Genomic DNA, 25,226 nt, shown 5'->3' on the forward strand with positions numbered 1-25,226 from the left:
AAAAGGATGTAGAGAAATTGAACCTTTGTGCATTGCTGGTGGGAATGTAAAATGGTACAGCCGCTGTGGAAAACAGCAAAGTTACCAAAAAACTTAAGCATAGAATTGCTATATGATCCAGGAATTCTGCTTCAGGGTACACACAAAAGAATGAAAGCATAAACTCAAGCAGATTTTTGTACACCAATATTCATAACAGCATTGTTCACAAGAGCCAAAAGTGGACAGTGGATAAATGAATAAACAAAATGTATATACAAACAATGGAATATTATTCAGCCTTAAAAGTGAATGAAATTCTTACACATGTTACAGTATGGATGAACTTTGGAAAACGTTATGCTAAGTGAAATAAACCAGTCACAAAAAGACAAATGCTGTATGATTCTACTTACATGAGATACGTGGAGTAGTCAGAGACAGAAAGAAGCCTTTCTGGCTACTTGGTGATGGTTGCCTGGGGTTGGAGGGAGGGGAGAATGGAGACTTAATGGGTAGAGAGTTTCAGTTGGAAATGGTGAAGAAGTTTTGGAGACGCACAACACTGTGAATACATTTAATTGCCAGTGAATTGAGCCCTTAAAAGTGGTTAAAATGGTAAATTTGTGTTTCACGTATTTTACAATAAAAAGATATAAAAAGTAACTCATTTTTCTTGAGTTCAGAATTCTTTGTAATAGGCTTTTATAGATATGTAATATATGTACACAGAAGTATATATGTACACATACATATGTGTGTGTGTGTGTAATACATGTAATTTATTGGACACCTCTTTTGCCCCACTTTACATCCTCTTAGCCCTTCTTTTCACTCCAGCTCTTGCTAGAGCACCCAGCTGTGTGCACATAGAACCTAATAGCAGCCGGCCTCTGCTGCACTGTGGATATTTTGTGTTGTCCCAGCATTTCTCTGCTGCCTACATGAAGTTGCTCAGCCATACTAATGTGTGTGCAGACATGGAAGCGTGAGGGAGTTGACATCCTACACACATTTTGTTAGATTTATTCTTAAGTATTTCATGGTGCTACTCTAAAGAGCAATTTTAGGGCGACCCTTGACCAGTAGGACCCTTGACCAAAGCCAGGGAGTAAGTCCCCTCTCTTCAACACTCAAGCTGACAATTCTGAGGCTTATTCTTTCTGGCTCCTCAGAGGGCTCCTAGCAGAATCCAGCCCCAGTTGGCCACAGAGATGACTAGCTTTATAATGTGGCGGGATGGAGGACTGGCTTTCTCTCCTTTCCCGTTTTGCTGTCCCCACTCTTGTCCTATGGGGTTACTTCTGGAAACAAGCTCCCTGTGTGTGCCTCTCTGCCTTGGCCTCTGCTTTCCCAAAGAGCCCAGATAAGACACAAATGAGTAACTTCCAAGTGTGGTTTTTCCTCTTGGGAGGAGGCAGGCACTTAAAAGAAGGGTAATTTTTAGGTTGTGCAGGAAGGTTAAAGACTAATAAAAAGAAAACCCATGTGCCTACTCAATTTAGCAAATAGAGTTTTACTAATACAAATGAACCTCCTGCGTCTCCTCCCAGAGATAACTATTATTCCAGATTCAGTGTTTGTTATTTCCCATGCAGTTTTAACTTTTTATTAAATTTAACTATATGAAATTGCTGTATTTGTAGGTCAAAATGGTCAAATATTGGCCTTTCTTCTGGTTCAACCTAATACTGTGTGTATGTATATACACTGTTTTAACTTCTTTCTCTATTTGTGGTTGACATGATTATCTGTTTAGAGAGAAATCTACATAAAATCTGTTAGAACTAACTAATGAGTGAGTTTAGAGAGGTCAAATTACAGGGTCAAATACAGAATCAACTGTATGTCTATATACTAGTAATATAAACACTTGGAAATCGAAATGTAAAAAAATTGCTCTTTAGAGTAGCACCATGAAATACTTAAGAATAAATCTAACAAAATGTGTATAGGATCTGTACACTGAAACCTAAAACACTAAGGAAATACATAGTATTTTACATTGTATATAAATGGCATAATAGTATAAGTTCTAATTATTTTGGCTTGACACCGTATATGTAAGATTAATGCATGTTGAAATATATGTTCAGTTTCACTTGCTATATAGTATCCTACTTTACAAATATACTATAATTTACCCGTTCTTATGTTGGACATTCAAGTTATTTCTGATATGTTGCTATCCAACAGTGATACTGTAAATGTTCTGTACATGTCCTATAGGTGGGGGGAGCATGGGGGCAAAGGAAGCAGGCAGGGCATATAACCAGGACTGTTGTTTCTGGCTTGTAAGGCTGCACTTCTTCATTCTTAGCAGACTGGTCAATAGTCTCTAAAGTTGCTGTACTTGTTTGCATTCTTACCAGTCCTGTACAAGAGAGTTAGCATTGCTCCACAGCATCATCAATACATTGTATTTTCAGATTTAAAGTATTTGCCAGTCTGGTCATTAACATTTTTGCTATCTTTTCATGTATTTCTGGATAAACTATAGATGAACGCTTCTCAAATTTATTGCTTTGTGGAGGACCAGTTTTTCCTCCAGATTATCACAGATGGATGCTTTTGTAAAAATGCAATAAGAATGTCACAGCAATGTAAACTTGCTAAAACCTTTCTAGACCCTTTCTCTTGATTTCTGTCCTGAACCTTGGACTGGTAGCAGTGTTCATGGACTAAATAAGCATTGGGCTCTCAGTCCACACTACAGTACACATATCATTTAGGGATTGTCACGTATCTTACAAGATTTTGAAATTAAAAAGCCTCAGTTACCTCTGTTACATTTGTAGTTTCCATGGTGAATATTTTGTCTCAACAACAAGAGTTGAAAAGAATTGTAGATCATTTCATATCCTAATTATCAGCAATATTAAGATATCACTGAATAATAAGGCTAGTTGTCATGTTCTTAGAGATCATTGGTTTACAGATTCCACCCACATTCTATCTTGATTCATATATGCAGGAAGTGTTTATCAAGCCTTGTACTAGCCACAGTTACAAGTTCCAGGGAGACTGTGGTGAACAGGATGAGCACCAGCCCTCAAAGGACAAAGGGAGAGAAAGATAGTTTACAGGCAAACAAGCGAAATAATAAGTTCAGATAGTAGCAAGTACTTGGAGAAAACAAAATAGTAGAGGGGTAGAAAGTGACTTGATGGGCGTCTGAAGAGCTGAGACCTGCATAATGACAAAGAACCAGGATAATATTTGGTCATCCTTGGGTTCCTATAACTTAACTGAAATTTATCCTAACATAATTTAAATAATTTTACTCTAATGTGTATATGTAGTCAAAATGCCTTATAATTTTTTAATGTTTATCAAAACAAATAATGGCACTTATCTTACACTGAAGCTTTTTTCCCCAATAATCTCAATTTCAGTTGGGAAAGATCTGCCACTCTGCAAATCAAAGTAGGATTCAGGACTCTTGGGTTCTAAGAAACAGCTAAGTTACCCATGTGTAAGTGTTCCTAATCTCTCCCAAGGAGGGTGCTCCCGTGAATGGGGATGGGGTTCTTCAGGAGTGAGCAAGCTTAGGATAAGTACATGTGTTGCTTCCATGCTTACCTGGCGCAGAGCCCAGCTTTCGCGCCTTGGTGTTCATTAAATATGTGCTGAATAAAAGAATGTGGAGATCATCTACAGGGCCAGGAGACCAACACTCCCCAACATTTTTGTCAAACCCTCATAAATTAATTTCAATAACTGTGTCTTTTCTATTTATTTCCTAATCTGATTTGCATGTCTATTTTTATAAGTTTTGTAGGTCATATTAGGACAGCAGAATGTGTCTGTAATGTGTGTGTGTGTGTGTGTGTGTGTGTATGTTTGTATAAATGAGTAGATTAACAAATAAAATAAGATGTATTGGGAATGGATATCAAAATACTTGTACTGGTTTGTAAGTACAAATAACTCTTTTGTTCCTGAACTGTTTTAAGACTAAGTTGCCAACATTATGACCATTACCTTCAATACTCCAGAGTATTTCCCACAACAAGGGCCTTCTCTTAGGAGAACACACAAAATTTAGGAAATTAACATTGATAACATTATACCCTTCCATCCCTCAGACTCCATTCAAGATGTGCCAGTTGTCCCAATAATGTCCTTTATAGCAAAAAAAAAATCCAGTCTCTATCACACATTGTATATAGTTGTCAGGAGTCTTTAATCTCTTTCAATCTGAAAAAATTCCTGGTCTTCCCTTGGTTTTCATGATGTTCACACTCCGGACGGTTACAGGCCAGTTATCTTGTTATGTGTCCCTTAGTTTGGGTTATCTGACGTTCCCTCAGGATCAGCTTCAGGCCGCGCATCTTCGGCAGGAATATCACAGAAGTGACAGTCTTCTCTTCTCACCGGTCCTATCAGGTGGTACCATCTCGATTTGTCCCATTACTAACGCATTTCACTTTGAACCCTTGATTAGGATGGTGTTTGCGAGGTTTCTCTACTGTCAAGTATTCTTTTCCTCCTTGTAATACATATGCTGTGGGCGGTATTCCCAAATACCTTGTTTTCCCAATAAATTTTTAACATATTCCTGTATTTTCATCAGTAAGATTCTTGGCTTCTTCTATTCATTGGCCGTAATCTGTTGGCTGTCATTATTTTGATGTTCATGTTTGTCCCAGGTTTGGCCAGTGGTTGCCCCTTCAAGGGGGCTTCTGTGTCTTTGACATGTGCCCATCATTCTTTGAGTACTTTTTTAAACATTGTAGCACAAGATACTGCAGAATTCTCTTATACTTTAACTGCCCTAATCATGGAATCAGCCGTCTCCGCAGGGAGCCATCAGTGGAGAGCAATATTTAGGAACCGGGATGACGGGAGTTAGCAGTCTGTGTTCTTGGTGTTTGGGGTGTCTGGGACCGGGACAGTGGGAGTTAGCTGTTTCTGTTCTTTGCTTTTGGGTGTCATGGTGTCTAGGCCTGTCCGTGGGGAGGGGTGCTGTGGTTTACGGCGGGTTTGAGTATCATTGATTAAGTTGTGGTACCTTTCTAACTTGAACATTGAGTAAGTGAGCGGGTGTGGGTGGAGACCCTTCCAGCCCCTGGCTGCCTGAGTGCTGCCCGATGAGCCTAACTCCTGGCAGCACAGGGCAGTCGGGGTTTCCGACTTCCTGCCCCTCCTGAAGTGGCAGACTGTTTCCTGGAGTTTTGAGGCTGGTTGAACCAAACTGCTTGAAAATGGCTCTGCCTTGTGCTCACATGTTCTGTACAAGCACAAGCACAGATCTTTGCCTATGTAGCCATGGAAAACAAGGAAGAAATTTTTATAATCACAAGTACTCCTGAAAGCTAAGGATGTGTTGTTTCAGTTGAGGATGAAAAATAGTCAGTTGAAGCCAGCCTCGCTGTGCTCCCAGCCAGGTCCGTGGCTGCCATGTGCAGGGCTCCGGCCGCGCAGGCTGCCCTCAGCGCTGGTGAGGGCCAGGGCCTACCTCCGTGCTTGTGGTGGCTGCCAGAGCCACCTCGTCCCATCCCTCCTCTTGTGTTCCTCCATGCTTTTTTTTTTTTTTTAATTTTGCAAAACTCTCCTACAATGAAATGTGCAGATCTTCAGTACATGATTTGGTGAGTTTTGACAGTATCTACCCATGGAACCAACACCACAATCAGGAACATTTCCACCCACACCCTAATACCAATCTGTAGTTTACTGTTAAAAATGATTTATCATCAGTTTGACTACTTTTCTTATACATGGGATAGGGGATATTATAGATTTGGGGGAAAAATTGTAGTCCTTAAGAATTTATGTTCCAGTCAGGTAGTGTATGTATTTGTGAACACATTAACCGTTAAAACATAAAAATCAATATCGAATAGATAACATTCCATATTTTCTTGTATTTTAATTCAGTTTCACTCTTCTTTCTGATCTGAAAAGGTGTTGAAGGCACTTTAAAATTTTTTTATGTGTTCTGGTCCTCCCTAGCACATAGGAATTTAGGTCCCAGAACTTTTACAAGTGCTCAAATTGTCAGTTTCTCAGTTCACCATGCCCGGGAGTACGTGTGCTTTTCCCTGCCACTGAAGTCCATCCCTTTGGCTGTTCCAGTTAGCAGTGATAGGGAGGAGAACCAGAGGCCCTTTGCTAAACCACAGGCAGAAACAGAGGCCTGGCCTCCAACATCAGTGACCTGCAGCCTCTGCACTCTGGAGAGAGAGAATTTTCTATTTCAGATTTACAGAAAGACATAGAATGTGAAAAATCTCTTGCCTTAGGATGCCAAAGATAATTCCGCTGCTGACTGGAATGAAGTATCACTTCTTCTCAACAGTGAAATTGTCTCTCCTCCTTAATAAACAGAAGTGGCAGGCGCCCAGGTATCTTTAGACGAAGGGGTGCAGCAAAGTCATTTTTTATAGGTTTTCCCTCAGTGAAATTAATAAAGCTTCTCTGCTTTGGGATGTGGGGGCAAAAGGTAGAATATGGTAGTTCCAGAAAGGTCAAGAAATATACTTAGTTGCCATCCTCCGCTGTTATCTCCTTGAGTCCTACCTTCCTATAACTTTTTCCCCTTCTGCCTTTAATAGTTATATGCTTTTTCCCCAGCTACAGAGAACTCCTCTTGAATTCCAAGAAAGTGGTTGGTTACATGTTGTCCTTACAATATTTTAGGTGCAATTTGTAATGCTGCCTTATTGCATGGGTGATGACAACAGATGAAGGCAGCTTCTGGTCTATACTTTGGAGAAAACTTATATAACAGGAAAAAAAGCCTCAGGGATTGGTTTTTAGGTTGAATTATTTGTGTTTTTCCTATAGGTGTACTGCTAGAGGGGAACCCTGAGTGAACACTGTAAAAGCAGAGTGGTCAGTGACGATCGTGATTTTGTGAGATCTCCATTATATTATCAGAAGTAAACTTGCAACCATCAATCACCCTTTAGCAGGATGGTGTTGATTTTATATCATTAGAGAATTCAGAAACATTTAAAAGTAAACTAGTCCTAAAACAATTTTAAGTAAAGAAAAATAATTGAGTTTTTTGGAATGAACTGTGAGTGGCTTCATGTCCCTAATGCTTGTGACAAGTCATTTTTAGTCCATGGTCATAGGTGACGTCTTTGCCCCTGGCTGCTGTCCTCTCAGTCCTTTCTGTGCTAATGCCAGGCCGACAGGGGCAGCCTCAGGAGCCCACGTGTTGGAATCTGTGGATTCATGGGAGGGCTCGGCTACCACCTACCAGCTTTTATATTTTTCTTCACATAGGACACAGCAGTTCCTCAAATCCTCCACATTAATTATGTTTTCTACAGCACCTCACAGCTCAAAGACACATACTTCTTAAACCATATTTATGCCCCATCATGGGAAAAATGGGTATGAGAGAGGGAAAGACCAACAAAACTTAGGAAAATCTTCCTGAAAGCTCTTGCATCACAGGTACTGGAATTTAGACGAGCGAGCCCCGTATAAGCCATTGCTATTCCCTGCATATTACATTCAGTTACAGTGTATTTCTGTAATGGGAAAAAAATGTTTTAAAAGGAAATAAGAAGTATGTGACTAGCCAGTGGCTGTTTGCAAGATAGCTTGTGTTATTGTCACTATGCAAAATTTATTGTTGTGGGGAAATAGGACTAAATATTTGGTCCTTTTACCCTGGGCAAGGAAAACTGCTTAATAAACAGAATTACAAAATTCTAGCATTTCATAAACCATGCTTAATTAGTTCTTCCTTAGTTTCCATGTTGACTGTGTTCAGTATTGATGTTTCTTAACCATCTTATGTGGGAATTTTAATGTTTATTCTGTATTCAAAATATGTTTAAGCATTTACCAAGAATTAAATGGAATATGATTTCATAAAATCTTAATTCTAATTTTTTTTAAGTGACAAAGCTAGCCATCTTTGAAATGGATGCTGAGGAAACTGTGAATGTGCCTAGAAGTATTAATAATTATTAGTATTTAACACATTTACAGGTTTGTATTTTTTTTTAATGTCATTGATTTTTTTTTGGTATCATTAATATACAATTACATGAGCAACATTGTGGTTACTAGATTCACCCCCATTATCAAGTCCCCACCACATACCCCATTGCAGTCACTATCCGTCAGTGTAGTAAGATCCTATAGAATCACTACTTGTCTTCTCTGTGTTATACTGCCTTTCCCATGCCCCCCCTATATTATGTGTGCTAATCATAATGCCCCTTTTTCCCCTTATCCCTCCATTCCCACCCTTCTTCCCCAGTCCCTTTCCCTTTGGTAACTGTTAGTCCATTCTTGGGTTCTGTGAGTCTGCTGCTGTTTTGTTCCTTCAGTTTTTCTTTGTTCTTATGCTCCACAGATGAGTGAAATCATTTGGTACTTGTCTTTCTCTGCCTGGTTTATTTCACTGAGCATCACACCCTCTAGCTCCATCCATGTTGTTGCAAATGGTAGGATTTGTTTTCTTCTTATGGCTGAATAATATTCCATTGTGTATATGTACCACATCTTCTTTATCCATTCGTCTACTGAAGGACACTTAGGTTGCTTCCATTTCTTGGCTATTGTAAATAGTGCTACAATAAACATAGGGGTGCATCTGTCTTTTTCAAACTGGGCTCCTGCATTCTTAGGGTAAATTCCTAGGAGTGGAATTCCCAGGTCAAATGGTATTTCTATTTTGAGCTTTTTGAGGAACCTCCATACTGCTTTCCACAATGGTTGAACTAATTCACATTCCCACCAGCAGTGTAAGAGGGTTCCCCTTTCTCCACAACTGCACCAACATTTGTTGTTGTTTGTTGTTTGGATGGTGGCCATCCTAACTGGTGTGAGGTGATACCTCATTGTGGTTTTAATTTGCATTTCTCTGATGATTAGTGATGTGGAGCATCTTTTCATGTGTCTGTTGGCCATCTGAATTTATTCTTTGGAGAAGTGTCTGTTTAGATTCTGTGCCCATTTTTTAATTGGATTTAATTTAATTGCTTTTTGTTTGTTGAGGTGTGTTATCTCTTTGTATATTTTAGATGTCAACCCCTTATCAGATATGTCATTTATGAATATATTCTCCCATACTGTAGGATGCCTTTTTGTTCTACTGATGGTGTCCTTTGCTGTACAGAAGCTTTTTAGTTTGATATAGTCCGACTTGTTCATTTTTGCTCTTGTTTCCCTTGCCCAGAAAGAGAAATCAGGAAAACAATTCCATTCACAAGTACATAAAAAAGAATGAAATACCTAGGAATAAACCTAACCAAGGAAGTGAAAGACCTATACCCTAAAAACTACAAGACACTCTTAAGACAAACTAAAGAGGACACTAACAAATGGAAACTCATCCCATGCTCTTGGGTAGAAAGAATTAATATTGTCAAAATGGCCATCCTGCCTAAAGCAATCTACAGATTCAATGCAATTCCTATCAAAATACCAACAGCATTCTTCAACGAACTGGAACAAATAGTTTTAAAATTCATATGGAATCACAGAAGACCCCGAATAGCCAAAGCAATCCTGAGAAGGAAGAATAAAGCAGGGGGGATCTTGCTTCCCAACTTTAAGCTCTACTACAAAGCCATGGTAATCAAGACAATTTGGTACTGGCATAAGAACAGACCCAAAGACCAGTGGAACAAAATAGAGAGTCCAGATATTAACCCAAACATATATGGTCAATTAATATATGGTAAAGGAGCTATGGATATACAATGGGGAAATGACAACCTCTTCAACAGCTGGTGTTGGCAAAATTGGACAGCTACATGTAAAAGAATGAAACTGGTCATTGTCTAATCCCATACACAAAAGTAAATTCCAAATGGATCAAAGATCTGAATGTAAATCATGAAACCGTAGGCAAAAATCTCTTGGACATAAACATGAGTGACTTCTTCATGAACATATCTCCATGGGCAAGGGAAACAAAAGCAAAAATGAACAAGTCGGACTATATCAAGCTGAAAGCTTCTGTGCAGCAAAGGACACCATCAATAGAACAAAAAGGCATCCTACAGTATGGGAGAATATATTCATAAATGACATATCTGATAAGGGGTTGACATCTAAAATATACAAAGAGATAACACACCTCAACAAACAAAAAGCAAATAATCCAATCAAAAAATGGGCACAGGATCTAAACAGACACTTCTCCAAAGAATAAATTCAGATGGCCAACAGACACATGAAAAGATGCTCCACATCACTAATCATCAGAGAAATGCAAATTAAAACCACAATGAGGTATCACCTCACACCAGTTAGGATGGCCACCATCCAAACAACAAACAACAACAAATGTTGGTGCAGTTGTGGAGAAAGGGGAACCCTCTTACACTGCTGGTGGGAATGTGAATTAGTTCAACCATTGTGGAAAGCAGTATGGAGGTTCCTCAAAAAGCTCAAAATAGAAATACCATTTGACCTGGGAATTCCACTCCTAGGAATTTACCCTAAGAATGCAGGAGCCCAGTTTGAAAAAGACAGATGCACCCCTATGTTTATTGTAGCACTATTTACAATAGCCAAGAAATGGAAGCAACCTAAGTGTCCTTCAGTAGATGAATGGATAAAGAAGATGTGGTACATATACACAATGGAATATTAATTCAGCCATAAGAAGAAAACAAATCCTACCATTTGCAACAACATGGATGGAGCTAGAGGGTGTGATGCTCAGTGAAATAAACCAGGCGGAGAAAGACAAGTACCAAATGATTTCACTCATCTGTGGAGTATAAGAACAAAGAAAAACTGAAGGAACAAAACAGCAGCAGACTCACAGAACCCAAGAATGGACTAACAGTTACCAAAGGGAAATGGACTGGGGAGTATGGGAGGGAAGGGAGGGATAAGGGGGAAAAAAGCGGGGGGCATTACTATTAGCAGACATAACGGGGAGGATTGTACAACACAGAGAAGACAAGTAGTGATTCTATAGCATCTTACACTGATGGACAGTGACTGTAATGAGGTATGTGAGGGGGACTTGGTAATGGTGGGAGTCTAGTAAACATAATGTTCCTCATGTAATTGTAGATTAATGATACCAAAATTAAAAAAATAAAAAGTATATACTTAAATCATGAGTAAACCTTTAGGGATACAAATCAATATTATAAAACTAAAGAAAGGCATGGGAATGATAAGCACAAAATTCCAGAAATGGTTACTTTGAAGGATGAAGGGAATGGGGTGGGGAAAAAAAACTCTGGCATATAATTGGGCATGTTTGTATCATTTTATTATACTTTACAATACTTTACATTATTTTATAATTTGAATGTGTACAATATTTAAAACTTAATTACTTTTACAGTAAGTGCAAATTGCAGAATTTAGCATATGAATAACAGGATGCTTGTTCTTGTGTATGTGCAAGAAAAGAAGGCTTTTTTTTTTTTTTTGCTGCTCATCACATTTATTTATTTATTTATTTTTATTGAAGGGTAGTTGACACACAGTATTACATTAGTTTCAGGTGTACAACACAGTCATTCAACATTTATATACACGATAATTCTAGGTACCAGCTATCACCATACCAAGTTGTTACAATATTTTGACTATATTCCTTATGCTATACATTACATCCCAGTTACTTATTTATTTTACAATTGGAAGTGCGTGTATATATATATATATATATTTTGTGTGTGTGAGGGCATCTCTCATATTTATTGATCAAATGGTTGTTGACAACAATAAAATTCTGTATAGGGGGGTCAGTGCTCAATGCACAATCATTAATCCACCCCAAGCCTAATTTTCGTCAGTCTCCAATCTTTTGAAGCTTAATGAACAAGTTCTTACATGGAGAACAAATTCTTACATAGTGAATAAGTTACATGGTGAACAGTACAAGGGCAGTCATCACAGAATCTTTCGGTTTTGCTCATGCATTATGAACTATAAACAGTTCAAATATGAATATTCATTTGATTTTTATACTTGATTTATATGTGGATACCACATTTCTCTCTTTATTATTATTATTTTTAATAAAATGCTGAAGTGGTAGGTAGATACAAGATAAAGGCAGAAAACATAGTTTAGTGTTGTAAGAGAGCAAATGTAGATGATCAGGTGTGTGCCTGTAGACTATGTGTTAATCCAAGCTAGACCAGGGCAATAAAACATCCACGTATGCAGAAGATTTCTCTCAGAACGGGGGGGGGAGGTTCTAAGCCTCACCTCTGTTGATCCCCATTTTCTCACCTGATGGCCCCCCTGGGACTGTGCCTGTCTTAGGTTGTTCCTCCCTTGAGGAATCTTACCCGTCTCTGGCTAACCAGTCATCTTCCGGGGCCATACAGGGAAATGTAAAGTTGATCAGTGAGAGAGAAGCCTTATTGTTTGAAAAGGTTAGGTTTTTACTTCTTTGCATATTTGTGCCCTGTGGCTTCTATGCCCAGTATTTGTCTTGAGGTGTCTTTACCCCTTGGAAGAATTATGATACTCGGTAAATTCGATATATGGCACGAATTCTATTTAAGGGTTGTAATTAGGAAGGAAGAAGAAAAGCTATAGAAGTAGCAGGTGGAAGAAAACCTGGGGAGATTGATTATTTCTTTGACATATCTTCTTGTAGAGTAACTTCAGCATGTATAGTTTTTAAACTACTAAGTAAATTGCGTACACACATTAACATAATAGGAGTACAGTTACGTAACCAAAGCATACCTGTAATTACCAGCCATCTCCAGTGAAACCAAGAAAACCAGTTAGGCACCTTAGGCATTTGTGAAAACTTATCTATGATATGGTGGGTAATGTCCAACTGAACTTGAACAGTCTGAGAGAATTCAGATAAATTAAAACAACCCATTCCTGGGGACTGTTCACATCCCATATGTTCTTTTAACAGTAAATAGTCTGTAGTTGTAAGATTTTGGAGTGCTACAATTTGCACTTCTCCTAATTCTTGTTTGAGTTCCAACAGTATAGATCCAGTCAAATTTGTTGTTTTACTGTATGCACAGGCCAGCTTAGATATCTCCTTCCTCATTCCCATGGCAAGTCCAGGAACTGGTGGGATGAGTGCATCTACAGCTGTAGCAGTGCGTGGATCATTGTTGGGGTTTTTTGATGATCATCTTCTGGCATGAGTCTTCCAGAGAGTGCAGATGTTGGAAGTTCTTTTTCATATCGTATCTTAGTTCATTTTCAGGGTAGCCCAATTAGGCTTTGATCCTCTGTATAAACACAAACAGACCCTTTGACTATACTCTTATATGCAAGAAGGCTTTTTTTTGAAAACAGGCTGATTGTAATGATTACTTATGTTGTATGATTTAAAGTTCCTTTTGTTAAAGATTTTTCTTTTTTTTCCCATTCTCTCTGCCCTGCTGCTCCTCAATTTATAGGAGAGATTTGAAGCACTTTTTTCCATCTATGATGATCAGGTCACATTTCAGTTGTTTAAAAGCTTTAGAAGAGTCAGAATAAATTTCAGCAAACCTGAAGCAGCAGCAAGAGCTCGAATAGAACTCCACGAAACGGACTTCAGTGGCAAGAAGCTGAAGCTGTATTTTGCGCAGGTACTTTACTGGGCAAAGGACACTGTTCTCTAAACTTGTTTTCTCCATCTAAAAATATTAGTTCTCCGTTTTCTATGTCATTATATCAGGCCTTCGAAATGAACAGGCCCAATCAGCAAACAATATAAAAATATTTTTCCTTTATTTTATAGATAAATATATTTACTAAGCATATTTACCTTCTTTGTTTTGCTTAGACTAATAGCTAAAGGAATTCAATTTTCTGGCAGCTTTTCTCAACTGGGGTTCCATGAGGATGAAGCCCTAACATCTTAGGGTCAGTGGATTTACTTTTCTCCTGTGCATCTGGAATGGCACTCATGGTGTAATGCCCTTGGGAGAATTGAGAACCAGTCTCAGGAATCCTCTCTGTGTTGCAATTCATATGAGACACCCATTGAAAGTGGCTGCCAGCCTAAAGGGTGACCAGGGCGGTGGTGGCATAGCACTGTACAGAAAGGCTGTCTTAGACTTTGAATTTGCAGAGGATCCTGTGGGTTACCAAGAATTGGCTATACTTAAACACTCTAATCCTACACTGATGTGACTCTAAGAAACCAGTTTCTTCTCAGAAGGACTGGTGAGATAAAGGCATTCGATCTCTACTCCTGTAATAAGGAGATTTTTTATTTTCGTCCAAGTATTTTTTCTTGGTCCTAGCTTTCAAATTAGAAGAAAGGTTCATTGTCAGGTAAATGAAGGATATCTGGACATTCTTGGTGATGTTGATCGAGATGGAGACAGTATAACCTAATCTCTTCTAAAATTGGAATTTTGCGCTTGTTACCATTCATTGTTTGTTCATCTGTTCATCAATTTCTTTCTTACTCATCTCATATTTATTGAGCTGCATGGGTGTGGGCTCCGTGCTGTGCTCAGTGTTCAGTCGTGAACCAGAGACCTAACACAGCTGCTCGGCGAAGTAAACTGTTGAAGAGAAATTTTTAATTTTCTCCAAAGAGATGTAACAGTTAAGTAAGGATGAAAATAAAAAAGTAGCCCAGACCCAGACTGGTTTGAGTGTCTCCCTCCTGCAGGTACAGACGTCCAGTGAGACACGCGACAGATCGTACTTACTGCCACCCCAGCCGGCCAAGCAGTTCCTCATCTCCCCTCCAGCCTCTCCTCCTGGCGGGTGGAAACAGGGTGAAGATGCAGTGCCTGTTATAAACTATGATTTACTCCGTGCTGTTTCCAAACTGGGACCAGGTAACAAACTTCTGTCTGCCCTATTTTTCTCCCAAGAAACTTTGTCTTAAAGACCCTAGTCAGCAGTCTGGGTGGATTCCAGCCACCTGGTGGCCCCATGATCAGAGTGGAAGATAAAGTCACACAAGCCCAGGTCCAAATTCTAGCGTTTGACGACTTTGTTATCTTGGGCATGTTACTTAGCTTCACTTTTCTGGGCCTCTGCTGTCTCATCTAAAATAGGGACCATCATAGCTACCCTTCAGTGTGGTTACAAGGATGAAATGCTACATACAGGATAATAAATGCAACCACAGTTTTTACTGATACACTTTCTACTCATACATGACAGGCCATTAGTGAATATTAGTGAATACTTCTCCTCCAGCCCATCAAAGTGCCAGACAGCCTCTACATTGAAGAGTATTTGAAGGAATTGGATACATCCCTTCCGAATTCTTCTTTTTATTTTTTGTTTCTTTCCTTCTCTTCAATTTCTCTAACTTGCTCATCCTTTTAAAATAATATAAGAAATTGGTGCCTACCTAAAATAATGGTGTGTCTCTCATGGGGAATACAAGAGGCATTTTGAGGGGAAGTGGCGCGGTGGTGTTTGTAGACATTAAAGCTGCAAGCTCCCGTACTAAGAGATTGCCTGTGCGGCCTGGGACCTTCCAGAGTTCTCCCAGGCGGAAACTGAGACCATTATGAAGCTAAGCAGACTCACTTGTATTATTCATAGAACAGTAATTACTAGCATTTGCATTTTCACTCCCAAGACCTCAGTACTCCTCACCCGCTCATTTCTTGAAACAGCAAAACTTCCTAAGAACTTTAAAGTGTCAAATCCCTAATGCCAAAACAAGATAAAGTACTCTGACATAGGACTTAATGATTTAAAAACCAGTACTCAGCAACTAAAACAGAAGTAAACCAAGAAGTTTCAAGACTCAAAACACTTCTTTTTGCTGTTTACCCCCGCCAGGAGAGAAATATGAACTTCACGCAGGAACTGAGTCGACACCCAGCGTGGTGGTTCACGTCTGTGAAAGTGAAACTGAAGAGGAAGAAGAAACAAAAAACCCCAAGCAGAAAATTACCCAGACGAGGCGCCCCGAACCTCCGAACACAGCACGGAGGGAGCCCCAGGCCTTCGACTGTGCACTGTGAGGCCTGCAGGTGGGGTTCGGGTGGGGGGCGAGGCGGCTGCCCTGGAGGCTTCAGGAACAGAGCTGCAGACCGCTCCCACAGGTGCACTGCTGCTAAGAGCACAGGTGAGGCCCGGAATGAATGCATGCAGTGGTTCCCCAAGCCTGCACTGCCGACGTGGAAGTATAGAGTAGCGGTTGGTTTTCCCTGTTCAAAAATGTACTAGTACTCTGAACATCACTTTAAATTAAAGAATTAGCGCCCAACATATGGCAGCACTTGACCATTTTTAAGCAGTAGCAAATTAGGGAAAAAGCTTCCTCCAGCAATGCTAATTTCCTTGATTCCTTATAGCATGGGGTACCCTGAGTCTAAAACTAGTTTCTTGAATACAGTACCATTTTGATGAATTTAAGAATAGTCTTATAATTTTAATAATCTACTGTGGGTATTTTTGTAATGGTATAATAGCTTACCTGTTGATCCAAGGTTATTATTCATAATACATGACTTTTTATTTTGCACAAAAAGGAGCCTGACATATAGAATAATTTGTAGAAAATCATTTTTCTCGAGGAATTCTTTCTTCAGCTTTGGGGGGGAAAACGTCAAGTTCACTTTGACCCTCAGAATCAAGTGGCACAACCTCCTCCCTGTTACCCTTACTTGGAAGTCAGAGGACAGCGAGGCACAGGCCCCTGTTGGGAATGTGTCATCCCTCCCAGGGAAAGAACTGCTACTTCGGAAGCGGACATATCCCCAGTAAGCTTGATTGACTGATGATGACCTCAGGTAGTTACTGTGATCTGCCGTTTGTGACTATGTTCTAGCCCGTCACACATGAAGCTGTCTTCAGCCACCAGTTGAGTTCGTCTCTGTAATACATATTTGTGTATGTCATTCATAGGCTTTACATTGGGAAAGGTAATGGTAAGATTTTCTGAAGGCCATTTTTTCATTGTCCATTGAAACATTTTTCAGTTTGCTTGGAAAGAAAAGTCACACATTCTTTTGCCATGAATCAGGGGGAGACGGGGGATGTAGAAATGATGTAGTTAGTCAGACTTGCTTTTTGGTGAACTTTTTTACCCTGGCTTACAGATGACATTTTTCTCCTTAAACAGAATTATTTGTGTTTCAGAGTGTATAGTTGAACTCTCTAAAGCAGAAGCAAGCATCTCTGTGGTCTATTCAGACTTGCAGTTCCTTTTATAGGGTCTCCTAAGAATGCTTTGCTTTTGGTCAGGTGGCTCTACTGATTGTCTACTCACTCTGCTGTTCTCTTGTGTAGCAAATGTCTGGAGCTCCCTGGTTTTTATGTGAAGGGGTTACACATAGGAGTTGGGACTATTAAGCCAATGTGGCTGCCACTACAAATAAAAAAAACTGCAGAATTCAGGTCATGATGTCTGTACATTTTTGGTAACATGTTTTTGTGGTTTAGATGTTCTTATTATGTAGAACTTATTTCTGAGGAATTAAACTATATTATTGCAAAAGAAGTTTCCTGTATTTTTCTTGCCCTCAAACACTCAAAGATGGTAAATTCTTCTGTTTGTATATATTTACCACTGCTGGGTCTCATTGTAAATTCAGTTGAAATATGTGATTTCGTAAGAAATTTGTTGAATTCAGACCATCATTTGGCTTTGTAACTAATAGCCACTTAATAGCATTTTGCCGGGTTTTAATTTGATCTGGTTATACTACTTCATAATTTCAGAATGGACCCTGTAAGTCAGGAAATGTATGTATTTTCAACAGTTGGGATCTTTTAATCTCCTTTTAGGTAATATTTCTTCACTATAATTTTCTAAGTGGTCAAAATCCATGATGATCTATTTAGCTTGGCTTTCATTCTCTATGTTCCAATCAAAGAATATTCTATCCCTAACATATAAAACTTTTTTAAAAAGTCAAGAAGTGCAAATTATCCGGATTTTTCTTGTGGTTTTTTTTTTTAGTGTATTGAATAAGTTGAAGAAAACTTAAGCCAAAATTAAATTTATATTAATTATTATAACCTTTTCTGAATGGAAAACATTAATGTTTTCATTCTTTCTAGTATAATATTTCCGTGAAGTGAACTCTAAAAGAAAAACTACCGCCCATTATTTTTTTAATACTGTGAGATCAGACAGCATCTCAACAATGTTGCGGTCTCTGTCCTCTTTTGGCTATTTTATATCCAGTTCATGTGACCAGCTTGTAAGGGATGAATCTTGTGTATCTTTTTCTTTAAGTTCCTTTTCGTACATTATCCACATTTTCTTTTTGTAATTGAATTATACCTTAGATTTAACTCTGACAGCATAGTAGCCGTGTTTTCTTTAGAAATCATAAATAAATCCAATTATTTAGGGAATTGTGAGGAAAGAAAATGATGCTTTTGCTTTGTGGTAGGAAAAACCATTTGTGAAGGATAAAAAAATTGTAAGACTTAATAAGGACAGTTGACAGAACCAGGGATGCACTGGGTCTTAATGTTCTAGGTCCTGTGGCCCTACCTACCTGATGGAACCACAAATAAATCCATTTAAAAATAAGTGGCCTAGTGTGAGCGGTATGTACTAGTTTAAGGTGTTAAGAGGCAGAAATGTTAACAGTTCCCTCGCCTTGGAGAGCTGGAAATCAGGTGGAATGCAGACTAGGCTTTGCGCCATCTGCTTCTTCAAAACTTTATACACCAAAACCTATCAGTGGTTAAGAGCCAAATAAAAGCTACTAGGAACTTTTAGGTTCAACATAAAGGTTTAAATAGAACCTGGTGGTTTATGGGATGTTTGAATCAGAGAGACACCAGGAGACAGAGATTCCAGAGCAGTGCTTGCGTTCTTCACAGTCATTTTTGTTCCCCGTTCACATTAATTCCATCTTCTTTAAATGTTGCAAAAGTGAAAATTTTTGATTTTCTCAAAACTCTCAAAGAGCTGAAGGCAACTGAAAATGCTACAGTCTAACCCTCAGGTCTGTCAGATCAGGAAACTGCCACAACGTGTCTTGTTTTGAAGCCCACAGACAGGCAGCCAGAGGCTAGTATTGGCATTCCCACCTCCCGGGCTAGTCTTTTTCTACTTTTTCTTGCACAGGCCTCTTACAGACACTCAGAGTCAGTGTATCCCTGTCATAGGAAAACAGACACAAAAAAGGAAGGGAAAAATTATTTTTTCCCTGATGGGACACAGTGAATGAGAAACATATCTGATGAAGGCAGTGACTTATCACTTTAATTAGTCAATTTGATGTTTCATGCTTTGTGTTTCTGTTACCATGTTTTTATGGTCTTTTATAGACCAGGCCTTCATTTGTAACAGGGAAAATCTCAAACATAATTAATGGAGAATGTATGAAATGCTTTGGTGCCTCAGGTTCACTGCTGGCATCTCCTCTCTCCAGAGTACCTCTCACCTGTCACACAGGGCACTCGGTCTGTCTTCCCTTTCCTGCGCACTGTGCCCCTTTTTGCATATCTTCATTTACATCTTTCCATACAAAAGGAAAAAAATTACTAGTGTCACAATATAAAGGAACAAAAGACTTGGAGAAATAGTTGCCTCCTACCCAGGGAGGTTAAGTCTATCATTGTAGAAATTTGCTTTTTAAAAAGCTAAATAAATTTAAAGAGTAAGATTTAGGAACCTTGTCCAACAATTTGATAAATATGCATTTGTTGTTTAAACTCCCTTGGAGTGTGGGTCAGGTCATCTTCGTTAGAATGCTGTTGTTTTCTTTAACCATGAATCAGGAGAAAAATGTTAATAGCTTGGAGAGTGTTTTTATTACCAAATATATAACCAACAAAGCAACTGAAAATGGCAACAACTGCTAGGTTCACTGACCGAAATGATTATAAAAGCAGTCATGTGCAAAGTAGAAGTTTCAAGCCAAGGTTAAGAATATGTTGCGCTGAGTCAAAGTGTCTATGCATTTAACAAAAGTATAAAGACCTTTGACTAAATGAGATAATGTGGTCGAGCTTATAAACCTACCTTTGCATTTGAAACAAAATCACATCTTGCAAACTCTTTTGCAGTTCCCACACAGCTTTGACTGAATGTTCGTTCTTGTCATAATGGAAGATTTGTATCTATGCAGATAATACGTGTTTTTCTGTACTATTTTCTGTTGAGTCCCCAGTCTTCCTAACTCAAACTGGGGGCTGAGCAGTAAAGGTGGCTAATCCCATTATTGTGCTATACTCTTCCCACAGCTTCTCAACCCAAAGTGGGGGCCCCAGGGAGCATTGATCTATGTTTCTGCTGTATTGTACATATCCTCCAAGCTTAAGTGTCGTGATCTTGTGTTATATTTGGGGGCATGTTACCTTTCTGATACTGTACACTGTAGTGAATATTCATTGTACTTCAGAAAAGCTGGTCTGTGGTTCATATACACATATCCCGTATTTTCGTGTGCTAGAAGTGACGGTCCATAGTGTGTGGCAGTTGGATTTTTGTCAACATTGGCTATCCTGTCTTGTGAGGACATTTAAACATTCCTTGTCCCATCAAGGTGACAAAAGCAAAATGTACTGTTTGGGGAATCTTTGTGATTACTTGTAACAAATTTTGTTTTTAAAACTAATAAAAATGTTCATTTTTTAAAATCAAGCCATTGAATTGAGTTTTTTTTGTGTAGTATTTTCAATAAGAATTACTTATCTTTAGGTAATAACACGAAAAAAATAGAAAAATGACGTATGTCCCTTCTGTTAATTAGATTCCAGTTGAACACTGATGCTGACTATGCCAGAGTTAAAGGTGGTACCCCACTGCCCACTCTGGAAACAAACTGGTTTGAGCTCTTCACCCTGGTTTACTCTTCAGTTAAAAATGATTCATTCCTGGTAAAGGCTTATGTTCTGTCTTGGTTTAAAAAAAAAAATCTCTGAATGCAAATATTGCAGCTAGAAATGATGGTAGAGGTTATCTAGTGCAGTGATTTTTTAAAAATATATGCTTACTTTTAAGTCGTCGAACTCTGCTCTTTGTTCAAATGTAATCTTTACAGATTACCAGAAAAAAAAAGTAGTGAACAGAACTCCTTTGGAAGGGGGTGAGGGAGAAGTGGGCAATGCCTCTCGGGGCATTGACTTGAAAACGTGCATGTGGGGCCGGAAGGGGTTGGGGAGTGGAGGCTGTTGAAATGCCTGTGCTCCGAACTGTGTGAGCTCTCAGAATAGGTGGCATTGCCACATTCACACATCTGGATGGTAGCTGGCCTGGGACTGGAACCTAAATTTCTTTCTTCTGTCCCAGGTCTACCACATACCACTACTGTGTTACTGAAGTCTTAAATTTTTCAGAAGAAAACATATTAGGATTCAAAGGTTCTTAAAATTGTCAGTATTTTTGTTTGTTTTAATAAAACAAGCAGAGTACCTGGGGACAGTTCCACTCTGACGGAGGCTTTTCTGAGCCCTATTCTGTGGGGCCGCCTCCAGGTGGAGCCGGACTTCCAGGTTACTGGGGCCTGGCACCCCTTACACTCTGCGTTGATTTGTTGGGCATAATGGTCTTAAGAGAAGATTTTACTTGAGCTGAGGATTCCTTCGTCAACACAGCAAGTAGGAAAACTACTGCAAATAATGTAAGGATAAAACAATTCTTTAAAATGCAGGATAGAAAATACAAGAACCAAATTTAAGTAATTTACCTCATAAAAATAGACTGATTTAAAAGTTACATTCAGTACTGTGTGTAGTAGAATCCTGTTATCATCAAAAAACATGTTAAAACAGCAGGACTGAGCAGTAACTCACTGCCTTCACTGAATACGTCAGAATATGGTCCTAATCTAGGAGACAGGATTAAAATTCTTATACACATAAGAAAAATCTCAAATCTTGCCAAACCTTCCCTTTGTCTTCTGAGATATAGAAGGTGTAAATTTGTAGATTAGGTATTTAAATACGGTGCTTCAAACTACGTGTTATTTGGGACAATTCGTGGTTGAAATGTTTGGAATGTAAACGGTTTCTATATTGTAATGCTTCTAGGAACTTGTCTTTGCACTTTCCGAGTCTCCAAGAGGATATACTGTGTTTATCAAATTTAATAAACTATGAGCCCTTTTCCTAGAAGGGTTTCATTGCACTGGTGTTTGAGGAACATTGAGAGAAATGTTCTGATTTAAGGATAGGTTTGTGATTTAAATTCCTTTATTAATTTCTTTAACGCAAGAATATTACTACATTAGGGCATGGAAGGAACTTTTCTGGTTTAATCAATGGGAAAATCAAGTTGTTAAAACTTCGAATCTATGAGAAAGCTCAGCAAAGTTGCCAAATACAAGAATAACTTAGAAAAATCCAGTAGCATTTCCTTACGCCATCAGTGACCACAATTGAAGCAATAAGATAATACTGATAACTACAACAAAACATTGGTGTAAAACAAACTCTCAAACTCTAAAAGGACATGGATAATTATGTAAGTACATGCTCTTAAGTGGGATTATATTTTAGGTATATCAGATTTTTCTCAAATTATAAATTCAAAATCTGTCAAAATTCTAGCTGTGTCTTTTATAATAAACTCATTAAACTTATTCTAAAATTCATGGAAGAATAAAGAAAATAGTTTAGATAGTCTTATAAAGAAAAAAGAGGACTTTTCCCATTAAATATTAAGACAACCTACAAAGTCAAATGAGATGGATGCAAGAATAAACAAACTAAAGAAAACGAATAGAGACCAATCCATGTCTATATGAAAATTGAATCCAGTGCCATCATAAATGGAGAAAGGCTATGCTGTTGAGCAGATGGTGTTGGGGAAACTGACTTGGCATATGTAGGAAAATAAAAATTGGTTCCCCATCAAACACCTCATACAGAAATGGACTCCAGATAGATTAAAGACCAACATACAGAATATAAAATTGTGAAGTTAATAGACTGAATTGTAGGAGAATACCATTGTGACCTAGAGGCAGGGGAAGACTTCATAAAATTTTAAAAGCATAGCTATAAGGTAAATGTAATTTGATTACATTGAAATTAATAATTTAGGTTCAATGAAGAATGCCAAGGACATGTTGACAGACAAGCAGGAGAAGATATTTGCCATCCTAGCATGGGATATATAACTATAACATGCAAGGAAATTTTACAGATCAAAAGGAAAAACAGCCCAAGAGGAAAATGGGCTAACCGGTATGAACAGCAATTGACAGAAAAGGAGAATTGAACCTACAAGAGACACTCAAACCCAGATTGGGTTCTCAAAAATGTGGAAAGCAAATAATGTCAACTATAACTGGAGGATGGGGACATAGGAATCCTGAGATATTACAGGTGGGAGTGTAGACTGGCTGAATTATTCTGACTGGACCTCCATTACTTATTTCCTTAATAACTTGAGTCATCTCCCAGATTATTTAGTTATCTCCCAGAAATGTCTAACAGCTGCTGGAAGGTCTAGACTGGAGATCTGTCTCCTTTGCAAGTGAGAAGCAGCCCTTGGGCATTGATTTACCAGTGCCACCTGCTAATTCCAGGTGCACTGATGAGTTCCACTGTGAAAGGGCACAGAGCTGCCCTCCTATTCAGCTCTGGTCTCTAATTTTCCTTAACCTTCCACATAAGAATGGAACACCTTACATTTGTTTTACTGAAGAGAGATTTACTAATTGTTCATACTGGAGAAAATGAACCATTAAAATTAATGGCTTAATAAAAATCCATTAAGGAGTACATAGTTATCTGCTGCTGCCTAACAAATTACCCCCAAATTTAACAGCTTAAAACAGCAAACATTTATCCCACAGTTCCCGAGTCAGGAATGGGGAACGGCTCAGGGGGCTCAGGTCTCCCAGAAGGGTGCACTGGGTCGCCAGCGTGGGCCGCAGTCCCCTGAAGAGCCTGGGGCATCTGCGTCCCCGGCTGTAGGCGGGAAGTTCAGGTCCTCTCCACAAGGCTACCGCCTAAGCCTGCTCCCGGGACATGGAAGCTGGCTTTCCTCAGAGCAAGAGGTCAGAGATCCCAAGATGGAGTCTGTGTAACCTAATCTCGGAAGTGACATGCCATCGCTTCTGCCATCTGCTCTTGGTCACACAGAGCAACCCTGGTGCAATGTGAGGAGGCAAAGGGGGATCCAACAGTCCTAGAGGGAACCGCATAGCACTAAATGCCTCTCTTCAGAGTTTATTAGAACTTGCCCTTCGTCTCTCGGCTCTCCTTATCTTTACCTCTCTTTGAGTGTCTGCCTCATTCCCTCCTGGTGCACAAAAGCCTTCCCCTCAGGGACAACACGGCAGCCAACGCTCATGTGGACGGAAGGCTTCTTTCCAGATTTCCATCCCAGGGGAGGATTCTCACTGGCCAGGCTGGGTCGCAGGTCCATCCCTGTGACCTGCGGGCAAGGACTCTACCTCAGAAAGGGGAGCCCGAGAGGGGCAGACAACAATACAGCCGCTGTCGGTGCAGCAATACGGGGATGAACTGTATAAAGCCCAAAAGGTGAGAGCATTTTAGGGATTGGTGAATTGGTCAGACTTCTGCCATGTAACAAATAAGCCTTGCTTTTATCCGGTCTTCATTTTTCACCATCCAACTTTGATTCCCGGCAAGATATGAGAAGTAAATTTTAAGTGTGTCTTCTAAATGTAGCCCAAACAACTTGCGGTCTAGAGGTTTCTGACGCAGATCTCCCGTGGTATTAACCACCAAACGTCTTCATGATCCTGATGTTGAGTTCATTCTTCCATATTACGCTGAGACACGCGCCATACAAATGATGTTCTGAGTAAGAATATTATTTTATCACTACTCTCAATTTTTGGTAAGGTGAACCACTTTATATTATGGTTTCATGGTATCACATATATTTAAACACTTAAAGATCCAGGGAAAGAAAGAACACAACTTGTTTTTTATTCAGATTTTCTGACCTTATAAAATTTTATTCTCCTACTGTGTCCTCCATTCGTTTTTCTTGTGAAGTTTCATTCACAAGGTTGTAAAACCATCACCAGTATCTAATTCTGGAACATTTTTATCACCTCCAGAAGAAAGCCTGTACACATAAATACAGATCTTCCTCAACTCACATTGGAGTTACATCCTTATAAGCCCATCTTTAGGTTGAAAATGCATTTAATACACTAATGCTACCGCACATCATAGCCAAGCCCAGCCCACCTTAACGTGCTCAGGACACACACATTAGCCTACGGTTGTGCAAAATCATCTAACACAAAGCCAACTTTATAATAAATGCTGACTAAACCATGTAATTTATTGAACACTGTACTGAAAGTGAAAAACAGAACGGTACTATGCGAACAGAATAGTATCTGTTATTTACCCTCTTCATCGCGCGGCTGACTGGAAGCTGGGCTCCCTGCTAGGCATCAGCAGAGAGTATCTATGGAATATTGCTTTCCCGGGAAAAGATCAAA

At 39.1% G+C, this 25,226-nt stretch overlaps 1 protein-coding gene across 5 annotated transcripts in view; it reads left to right on the forward strand.

The window, feature by feature from the left end:
* RCAN3 (RCAN family member 3) overlaps positions 1-20,434 on the forward strand; it is a 36,955-nt gene extending 16,521 nt beyond the window's left edge. For 4 of the 5 annotated variants that reach the window (XM_057499850.1, XM_057499849.1, XM_036914733.2 and 1 more), the window contains 3 exons: positions 13,314-13,487; positions 14,525-14,696; positions 15,661-16,774. In XM_057499850.1, coding sequence (XP_057355833.1) covers positions 13,314-13,487; positions 14,525-14,696; positions 15,661-15,845 — 531 coding nt within the window. In that variant the 3' untranslated portion in view covers positions 15,846-16,774. Of the gene's footprint in view, positions 1-13,313; positions 13,488-14,524; positions 14,697-15,660; positions 16,775-17,115 lie in introns of those variants that run through there. The other variant, XR_005030693.2, reaches the window with a different exon arrangement.
* The last annotated feature ends 4,792 nt before the right edge of the window (positions 20,435-25,226 follow it).

The sequence above is a fragment of the Manis pentadactyla genome, chromosome 4 (assembly GCF_030020395.1).
Source record: "Manis pentadactyla isolate mManPen7 chromosome 4, mManPen7.hap1, whole genome shotgun sequence".
Taxonomy (NCBI): Eukaryota; Metazoa; Chordata; class Mammalia; order Pholidota; family Manidae; genus Manis; species Manis pentadactyla.